General features: G+C 40.8%; 1 protein-coding gene across 1 annotated transcript in view; it reads left to right on the top strand.

Annotated features, from left to right (window-relative positions):
* Positions 1-3,459: 3,459 nt before the first annotated feature.
* FIGF (c-fos induced growth factor (vascular endothelial growth factor D)) overlaps positions 3,460-10,471 on the top strand; it is a 31,486-nt gene continuing 24,474 nt past the window's right edge. The window contains exon 1 of the mRNA XM_010184782.1: positions 3,460-4,094. Coding sequence (XP_010183084.1) covers positions 4,005-4,094 — 90 coding nt within the window. The 5' untranslated portion in view covers positions 3,460-4,004. The remainder of the gene's footprint in view (positions 4,095-10,471) is intronic.

Below are 10,471 nucleotides of genomic sequence, written 5' to 3'. Positions count from 1 at the left end.
TTCATTACACAGTATTTATCCTTGCTGATGTCAAAGAAGCTGCTTATACAGCTACAAAAGTAGAGTCATGTAAGTAGTCATGTAAATTTTATTTAAGTACTTTTTAATACAGTGCTAGATTTTAAAAGAAATACAAACCCAAGCCATGCACAGAACGGAGCATGTGGTTCTACAATAACAAACTGAGATAAAACAAGAAACTAGAATGTAAGTATTGTTAATTTGTGTTCATATATTAAATTAAAACATAGGTCATAGTCCTAGGAGGTGTCTGGTCAGACAGCAAGGCTGTTCACTGCTGTTGCAAGCAGCCAGCAATATAATCTCTACATACTTCTGAGTTTTGAGCTCCAGTGCAAAAGTATTTAAATTGTTCTCAGTGCAGAAGTAGGCAGGAAAAATCACAAGAAAACTGTGTGAGGAGTAGGGCTAAGATAGTGCCAGAGGAGCACTGATTTGTATCCTGATTTGAAGGAGAGAGACGAGAGCAACAGGGAAAGGTATGGGGACAGTGGTGCAGATGGTGAAAACATTGTTTCCGAAAAATCCATCATCACAGTTGCTCTGCTGTCCTACAAACTGATTTCTCTTGCTTTGCCTTTGCCTTCACTAACAACTTTGAGGTAGATTTAAAATCCTCTGCAGTTAACAGAAGGGTTTTTTCCTTCTTTTTTAGTCTCTGTGTCTAAGTTCTAAGGGAGAGACTAGGTGTTTTTTGTCTTCTGCCAGCAGTATCTTTCTTGCTCTTGTAAATGAGTTTGATTCAGTGCCTGAGGGTCAGTTCAGTCTTCCTGGCAAAAAACCCACTGAAACCAGAAGTGAGTTAACTTTTCTGATGAATGGTTAGCTTTGAGAAAGATGAGAGCTTGGTCTTTCCAAACATAGTTGTAATTCAGAGTTTAATTTGGTAACTAACAGTGATGAACTAAAACACACAAAAAATATTACCAAGATGTTCCCCTCCAACATTTCCGAAACAATCCCCTTTGAATTTCTAGTGCTAGATTGCTAAGAGTCCCTTAAGTACAATTTGTGGGTTTCACAACGGCAGCAAGGCAATCACCACCCTCACCGTGAGGCTGAGGATATGAGACCCCTTGGGTTTGAGGTGCTTTCCTTCTTGATCTAGAGCGGAGACCTGATCTGTACTCTTGTTCTCAGAAACATACCTTCCTTGCTGATTTGCAGAACATACCACCACAGGTGCTTTTCGTTCTTTCCCACTAAGGCTGTTTTGCTTTGTGTAAGCAGTTAAACACTTGCTGAGCTGATGGGAGAAATTCCATAGCTGGTGTTTAAAAACCTCAGTGCTGCTCCTGGGCTTTTCCTTGCGTATCTAGAGAAGAGCAGTGAAGCTGGTGAAGAGTCTGGAGAACAAGCTTTAAGAGGAAGAGCTGAGAGAGCTGGAGTTGTTTCATCTGGACAAGAGGAAGCTGAGGAGAGACCTTGTCACTCTCTGCAACTACCTGAAAGGAGGTTGTAGCGAGGCAGGTATTGGTCTCTTTCCCAAGTAGCTAGCAATAGAATGAAAGAGCATGGCCTCAAGTTGCACCAGGGGAGGGTTAGATTGGTTATTAGGAAAAATTTCTTTAATGAAAGAGTGGTCAAGCATTGGAACAGGATGCCCAGGGAGGTGGTGGAGTCACCATCCCTGGAGATACTAAAAAGTGTGTAGATATGACACTTGAGGACATGGTTTAGTGGGCATGGTGGTGTTGGGTTGATGGTTGGACTTGATCTTAGCGGTAGTTTCCAACCTTAATGACTCTGCGATTCTATGAAGTGGAAAGCTGATGCTTATGAGAAAGACACAAGCAGCCTGACTGACGGCCAGAGAGAAGGCTTGCTCCAGGTGCCTGGTCTGGCTGGTGAAATTTTGCAGCAGCCCTGCCAGGGGGACAGAGCAGCTCATCCCTGAACTGCGCTGAAGATAGCTGTACAAGTATCCCACTCATCAGGCTTTACAGCATGAGGGCATGTATTGCTTCTTGCCTGTTTTGTGAATAGCGGTCTGTGTTTCAAGTAATGATCCAATAAATGGGACATGATGATGGCCAGGTGCTCTCTCCAGTTAACTGCAGGTAAATAGAAAGTAATTTTCCTGCAGTCCTGAGAGTGTAGTGGTTGTTTTTTGTTTGATCCTGCATGCTGAAGCAGTGCATCTGAGACTAAGGCATATTCATTTATTTTAGCAGGTTTTCAGCTCCTGCAAGGAGATGCTAGTATCAGAAGGAAAAAGGAGACATTAAATGAGGTCAAGGTGACTGTACATAAGCATTAGATAACACGTTAATTTAAAATGATTAATTAAATAGTTAAAATATTTTAGTGGTACACTCCAGTACAGATACAGAATGTCCCTTGGAGTGTAGGGCTTGTGAAACTGTGTGAATATTGTTGGCAGCCTGGGTGCAGGGAAGGTACAAGGGGGAGAAGCAGATACACAGAGAGAGGAGGTTTTTCACATCCGATTCAAAGAGGTGTAATTCATTCTGTCCTTGTATGAACCAGTGTGGGCTGGGTGGGAGAGGAAGCCAAAAAATGAGAAATAGATTGCTTTCACAAAGCAAGTGGCAAAAGACAAAGCTAAAAATTAATAGTTACATGCATGTTTTTAAAACACAATGACTCAGCTGACAACAGCTGGAAAGACTGGATTAAAATAATTTTCTCTCCTATGTCCATTTGTGATGAATAACTAAGCAGAAATTATGCAAGCTAATGATAGCGACAGAAGCATGACTTGTATTTAAGAGAGATACTGCTTGGACATCAAGGGTAGGAAACCAGTGCTCTGAAATATTAGGTCTGTGACTGTTTTATGTTAGCAACTGTAGAGTCTGATTCTGCAAACCTTAAGCCATGTGAAAGTAGAACTACTCTCCTGAACACAACATATTATACGAGTACAGCAATATAGATTTAACGTGCATAATTATCAGAGCCTTTGCCTCTGTTATAATTTTAAATGTTACATCTCCATTTTGGTTTTAAACTGTGGAAATATACAGAGAAAATGCATGCACATCTTGGGGTAGAAACAATGATTGTGTTTTGCTGCAATAAAAATAGATTTTTTTTTCTTTTTATATCTGTAGCTTTATGAGCTTTCACTAAAAAACATCAAAACCTTGTTTGTTGCCAAAGATAGTTTTTAACTTTTCTTTTTAAAATCAAGTCAGAAAACCCTATGCCACATAAGACAGAACATATTAAAGACAGTCAGTCTTTCCTTTCCCCTCCCTCTTTTTTTTTTTTTTTTTAAAGAAGTCACTTAAAATATGTGTGCTGTGTAAGAACGTGTGTGTGCTGAAGTTTCATGTTTCAGGTAATCTTCTTTAAAAGAATGGGAGTCTAGATTGCATCAGTTAGTTTAAAAACTGCTATGCTATTGGTAGGGACAAAATGGGATTAGAGCCAAAATTTGACTGTGTTACTGCCAAAGTCTGTATCAGATTTAAGACACATGCTTCTGCAAGCTTCCATGAAGGTTGTGAAAAAAGTTTTAATACAGAGTTGGATTACAGCTCTCGAGCTCACAACATTGGCCATTACACTACCATCTTAAAAGCCTGCTGTAACACGGAGCACAGAATAGAGCAGATTTCTTACATTTTCTGGACCACAGATGGATTTTGAGTGCCTCTTTGTGTCTTGATGGAAGATATATTAACTTCATTAACTGGAATCCATCCCTGATCACTTGTGAGCGTGTATGTGTATAGATACAGATATATATCTAATTAAACCCTTATCATTATTTTCTTTCAAGTGTATCTAAAATCTGCTCCAAGAAATGACATTCTCTAGATGAACTTACAATTGTTTTGAGCGCTTAAGAGGCAGATATTTACTCTCGGATGTTGGAATCCTTTGTGAGTTTATAACAGAAATTTGGGAAGCTTTTCTTTTCTCTACTGGTGATAGAGAAATGCATTTCAAAACAGACGCCTCTAGCTGTATGACAACGACTGCGTAGTAACCTGTGGATTTTAAACATCAGAATGTACAAACCGTGGGTAACTGTGAATATTTTCATAGTTTCTTTTCTACATCTGCTGCAGGCATCTGGCTATGAGAATGGATCTGTGAAGGTAGGTGATCATTATTTACTGGCATTCTTAATATTCCTAATTGCCAGAATTACATACATTTAATGTGCAAGGTCGTGGTCTTTTTGCTGGTTTTGTGCTTGTTTTTTGTTTGTTTGTTTGTTTTGTTTTTGTTGTTGGGGTTTTTTTTGTGATGGTTTAGTTGCGCAGATGTTTAGCAGCCATAGAGGGAAGAGAATCTATAAAGAAGTTAAATCCATATTCACCATTTAACATTTTGTCTTTTTACTAGTCATTATTAAGTATTTGTTGTATACTTTGTTCTTAAGTTAAATTTTTAGTGTTAGTCACGCAAAATAAAAGCCAAATCTAAACAAAAATGCAAGTCAGAACATTTAGAATACTTGTTAAATACACTTCTTTATTTCAGGTATTTATAATTACAGGAATAAGTATCCTGGTATTGAAAACTTTCCTCTTAAAACACGTGCTCATTAGTTGTTTACTTGTTTGCCAGAAATCAGAGAAATATTTTTCTTTAGTTTTATTAGGAGATGTTATCTAGGACTTTAAAATAAGCAGCAACTAGTAATAACAGAGCACACTGCCTGGGAATTAACCTTTCTTCTGAATATAATACATGCAACAGTATTTAAGCTGAAGCCTCACCTTGAGAGTAGGATTTTTCAGATCTGATTTTCTGAGACAATGTGAGAACATCCAGCACAATCATTTAGAAAAATCAGAACAAAAACTGGAACGAGTTTCTACATGTGCAATGTGTCCAAAAATGATTAATTTGGTGTGTGGTCCAGAACAAATTACTTGTTTCTCGCTAACAGAGCAAAACAAGCGAATGCTTTTGTTTTCACTTCAGAAAACCTTCTGTTTGCAAGAGATGACCACACACTAGTTTGCAAGCTGCACTGAGTGCTAACCTGTGTTTTAGCAAAGAAATGCTAAGTTCTGTGCAGGTTAATTGCAGACTGCTGTTGCCAGGACAAGAAGTTAGCAGTGGTGAGCGATGTGTGCCTCAGGATGACTAATGACTAACCCCTTTCGCGCTCACCATTCATACGCTTTTAATTTACAGCCTCAGCAACCAGTGCTTTGAAGGCATTAGGACCAGAGTAATCAGTCTTGTATGCATTACCTTTATGAACTGCATGACAAATCGCTGGCTTCTCACATGTAGGAATCGCTTTATTTAAATCAGAAAGTGCTTTCTAATACAGAATACTAACCACTGTATAATTGGCAGTGATGACAATTCTGTCCTCGCACAGGACACAAGTTTTTTCAGCATAATAGTAAACCACTAGTTAGTCTTTCAATTACATTTTGAAACCATATCCTCTTTGCCTAGAATAAACGGAAGAGCTCTTCTTGCTAATTTAAACTGGTTTATAGATCATTCACTGTGATAGCCTTGTCCATCCAACACATGTACAGCTGTAATTGTTTCCATTGTAATTTGGCTACCACTCTCAAGCAGCCAGCCTAGACTCTGGGTATTGTTTCTAAAAATAAATATTCTTTTCCAAGACTATCCTGAAGGTATTGTGCAGGTCACACTAAAAGGGCTGTGTTTCACATGCATTGGCTGCTGATTGCCACAAGGAAAAGACTGCTTTTCTACTTGTTCTGTCTCTTTCTTTGTGGACAGAGAATTTTGTCTAAGCTGTTGATTATTTTTCTTTTAAAGTTTCAGATAGTATATGAGATTTCTGGGTTGTTTTAGCATACGTGACCTGCAGGCTTTTATGTGTGTGTGTGTGGATATAACCCACAAAAAGTCCTTCATGTTCCAGTGTTTAATGGTATATAGGATTATGCCTGTTCTTACCAAATGCACCTCCAATTGGAACTACAGAACACAGAAACACATATTGCATTCACTTCCCATACCTTATTTTTTAAAAAATTCTTCAAGATCAATGGCAGTATTGCCTGGATAAAAACCACAAGGTCAGGATGCAGGTAATACACAATTAATGAGTCCCAAGAAAGGTTACGCACCAGCAACCTGCTCTCCACATGTTAAATGAGTTCAGGTAGCTGAGTTCTGCCCAGGACACCTAAGTTTTAAACCTGTTGGTGGTTTAAACCATCAGGTGGTGTCAGTGTGATATCATGTGATAGAGTTTCAGTGGGCTTAGGATTTAAATACTCTCTTATCCTCCTTCTGCAAATATCCTAATTAATGCTGTGAACATTAAAAAGCTTATGTACAAGCTGCTGTGATTGAGCAAGTGCTCATCGCAAGTGCTGAGCATTGTGCTTGGCTTTTCCCATCCTATTCTGGGTACAAGAGTCTCTTTTCCCCTCATGTGTACACCAAAGCTGGTTGTCCTCCAGCTCCTCCTTCCTCTCTCCATTTCTGACCTGTTCCAGTCCTTGCATTTGACCCATGTGCCCTCACCTCCACCACTCAGGGTCTCAGTTTTCCTACTGGGCTCCTGACAGTGCTCTCCATGTGCCACTCTCCTTCCCACTTACTTCCTCCTGGATAGGGATGTCCTGTTTCTTTCTCAGACCCTCAGGAGGTCTGTTCCAGTTCCTCAGAGACAGCCCTACCAAACCCTTCTGCTTTCCAGACATGTCTGACCATGGTCCCCACCTTCCTTCCTCCAACCCTAGCTTCTCGCTTTTTTTCTCTGTGATCAGGACTTCCCAGCTTTCCTTTTCCTGACTCCAGTTTCTAGTTCTGGTCTCCCTAGATGCTCTCAACTTCCTCGGCCAGGTCTTGTCCTCTTCTATCAGTGTTCATCTCCTTCCCCTTCCATGAGCAAATCTGGCAGCTTTTCTTCCCTGGTTGCCTGACCCCTGTGGCCTGTGGGAGAGGAAGGGCAGGTCCTCTGCTCTCAGCCCCATGGGCTGGACCTACAGTGGCCTGCACCCATGTTCTGCTTCACACCCAAATGGAGTGGGGTCAGCACAGCCCCCATTTGCTGAGCATCTGGCTGCTAAACCCTGGTACGTCTCTGCTATCGCTCTTGGAAGTTTTTATGTTTGGGTGGATTTTTGCAGAGATAACAGTAGACACATCAGGGCCAACAAAGGTTCCTCAGGTGTCAAAAATCACATCTGTGATCCACAGTGGGGAAACGCCAGACGTTTGCAATAATGAGGTTGCCAGAAAATGCTTTTGCATGGATAAAGAAGGAGATTCATCCTCAATTGTGATCAGGCCATTTTGACAGAGAAAGCAAAAAACTATTGAAAACGTTCAGAGGCAGACATCTGGCATGGAAAGTTTCAGCCTGAACATCTAATGTCTGGCAGTGTTATGAACAACTGGAAAGCAGCCTCCTGATGGGAAGTGATGGGCAGCCTCAGACAGGGACAGTGCAGGTGTTGGGCAGGGGTCCTTAGCTGAACGCAGGTCAAGGCTTGCAGCAAGCCCTCTGCCTTGCATGCCAGACATTTGGTTCAGGATGCCAACCTGACATACAAAGTCCTTGGTAAAGAATTAGATTTCCACATGGGTTTTCTGAAGACTGAGCAATATATGTATATTTTTTTTTTCACCAGGAAATGCTTAAAAAATTCCTTGTTGAAGTTTTGTCCTGACAGTCTCTTAGGTTTTGGAACTCTTCAGCTAGTGAACTGCAAACTTCACTGTCTCCTTTCCTGTCTCTCCTCCCTACATTTTTCCTCTCCTCTCCTAGAGCAACAACAGACATAGGCTACTTTTTCCAGAATTTTAAAATTAGATGCAATATGTCCTATATTCATCAGAGCAGAGGCAAATTTTTGCCAAGAAAAGCCAATCGTCTGTCAGAGCTGCTTCTGCTTTCCAGTACTAAAACTCTCTCTCTAATGAAGCTGCAATCTCTGAGAATTTGAGTCTCTCTGCTCCCTGCCCTATTCTGTCCCTTACGTTATTAATGAAGTGTTAGGGCAAGGGCAAGAGAAAGAGACGGCAGGTAATGCCCAAGCTGTAACAGACTCACAGCCTTTTCTTTTTGCAGAGGTCTTCTCCCCATGGCGAACCCTCCTTTGGTTCATTAGAGAGAAACCCACAGCTGATACACCTGAGGTGTATCATTGAACTAGAAATCTGTTTTCTGATCAAGACTGAGAGATTAGATATGCTTAGCCCGGGAGAAAAACATGGCTGCTGTCTGTGACACTCACTCCTTCTCCACAGCCAAACTTTTTTCACTCCTGCACTAAATATCAATACAACCTTGAGTGGTCATTTTTGCTCTAACAGGTATTCTAGATTCAACAATCTTGTATTGCCACTGTGAGCTGCACAATGGTGGAAGCTGCTTTCCAAACACAGTTGGTACATAGTACTTTTCAGCCAGTGAAGCAGCACTTGCCTGTGATCCTAAGGCCCTGGACCACCTAAGTGAAGAATTCCTTGCCCTTGGGAAGGCACGGAAATACTGGAGAGCCATCACACCACGAGCAAAAGGAATTGGGAAGCTCTTTGCATCTCTCCCTCCCTAGAGCCAGCTGCAGTCTGTCTGTACAACCAAAACAGCTCTGCAAAGAAACCTGAGCAGGAGAGCTGGACGTCAGCTTTTGTCTCTGTAATTACTACGGACACTGTTTTTCAGATAGATCTACGCAGCTCTCAATAACTGCTTGCAAATGTTGCGCAGTTTCTAGAAAAGAAGGATTCTAAGAAATCTTCTATCTTATTGGTTATTTTCCTCAAAGGAGACTCCAGAAAGCACGGCAAATTGCTCAACAGCTAGAAAAAGCAGCTCTAAATGATGTTGGAAACAATTTCTCTGTTTAAACAGGGCTTTTCATCCTCACATCCAGCTTCCTCTCAAAGTTAGCAAACTCTTTTAAACAAAGATTAGGAAATTGTTGTTTTCAGAAGTATTTTATTATCTCAGCTTTGTCACTGTTGTTCTTGATTCTCTGTGATAACCATCTCTGACACAGCTAGAAAAAGCAGCTCTAAATGATGTTGGAAACAATTTCTCTGTTTAAACAGGGCTTTTCATCCTCACATCCAGCTTCCTCTCAAAGTTAGCAAACTCTTTTAAACAAAGATTAGGAAATTGTTGTTTTCAGAAGTATTTTATTATCTCAGCTTTGTCACTGTTGTTCTTGATTCTCTGTGATAACCATCTCTGACTGATAGGCAAAAACATGTGAAAATGCACTTGTAGAAATTATTATTTGTGCTTTTCATTCAGGAGTGGGAAACTATCAGAGAGGTTGTGAGGAAAGCCAATTTGTTCTGACTTATCTGCTACTGCCTTGACAAGGTACAGTGCAGGATAAGAGAACAATTCCATATTGTTGCCATGCCAAATGGCGTCTGTCCTTGGCTCTTATCAGTTTGGAAAGGGAACTACTAACACACCACTACTTTATCAAGAGCAATTCTTGCTTGTGAGAAATACCACAGAAATCACTCCCAGCTGCTGTTCCAGTCTAGTCCATCTCAGCTAGGATTGTAATGTCTGAGGACAGAGCAGAGCTCTGGAAAGTACATCAGGCTGTACTGATTAATCAGATGCAGCATTTGAGAAATTCAGTCTATTAGTCAGCTGTTTGAAATGAAGACAGCACTAATTAGACTTTGACATACATCGTGGCTCACATCTGAGAAACTGTGAAACCAAAAGGAGGTAGGAAGGCAGATTCAGAGGGCAGTGGAGCAACGTTTTGTTAATTTGTGGTCACAAGGCAACCAAAACAAGCCATCAGCTCAGGCTCAGCGAGTGTTGCTTGTCTCTGTTTTCTGCAGTTAACTTACGCTTTCTCCCTCTCAGGCATTTGTGTTGTTTCTAACCACTGATGTGGTGGTACTGATGTAGGCTCCCACAAGAGGCAGAGAAACAGTCTGCTTGAAAAGGGTAAAAAAAAATACCTGGTGCAAACTCTGGCTTGTGAGAGCTCTGCCGTTGTGTCTGCCAGTTCTGTTCTGATCAATACTGTCCCTACTCCAGACTAGAGCTGAGTAAGAGTTACTTGTGTCTTATCTCCTGTGAACAGCATATCAGTATTAGCAAAAAACAAATACAGTTGTTGTAGGTGATAACTCATTTATTCTTATTCCCACTAAAAATCTTGTGCAGTAGTTTTTATAATTATCTCTAAATGACTGGGATCTGTGTTTCTTTCAGACCTTTTTCTCAGGGCAAGAAAATCCAGTCACAAAACTGGCCATTGCTGTTTCTTGGGCTTGGCTTTTAGATGTTGTCCCAGTCTTTGCTGGGGGGGGGTGGAAAATGACCAAAGATACTTTCCTGCAGGAAAGTAAACTAAATATGATACCCTTCCTAAAGAAACCCTTATTCCTTAGGAATTCCTTATTCCTTCCACTATGTGCCAGTTTCTTATCTACTTCTCTGTTCCCTACCTCTCCAGCATGCTTTGGAAATCTTCATAATCCTCGTTGGGATCTGGGGAACAGGAACAAAATACTGTGTGTCCCCACTACT

The sequence above is a fragment of the Mesitornis unicolor genome, unplaced genomic scaffold, assembly GCF_000695765.1.
Source record: "Mesitornis unicolor isolate BGI_N332 unplaced genomic scaffold, ASM69576v1 scaffold6490, whole genome shotgun sequence".
Classification (NCBI taxonomy): Eukaryota; Metazoa; Chordata; class Aves; order Mesitornithiformes; family Mesitornithidae; genus Mesitornis; species Mesitornis unicolor.
The sequence above is the reverse complement of the archived record's forward strand: the minus strand, read 5'-3'. Positions and strand labels throughout refer to the sequence as shown.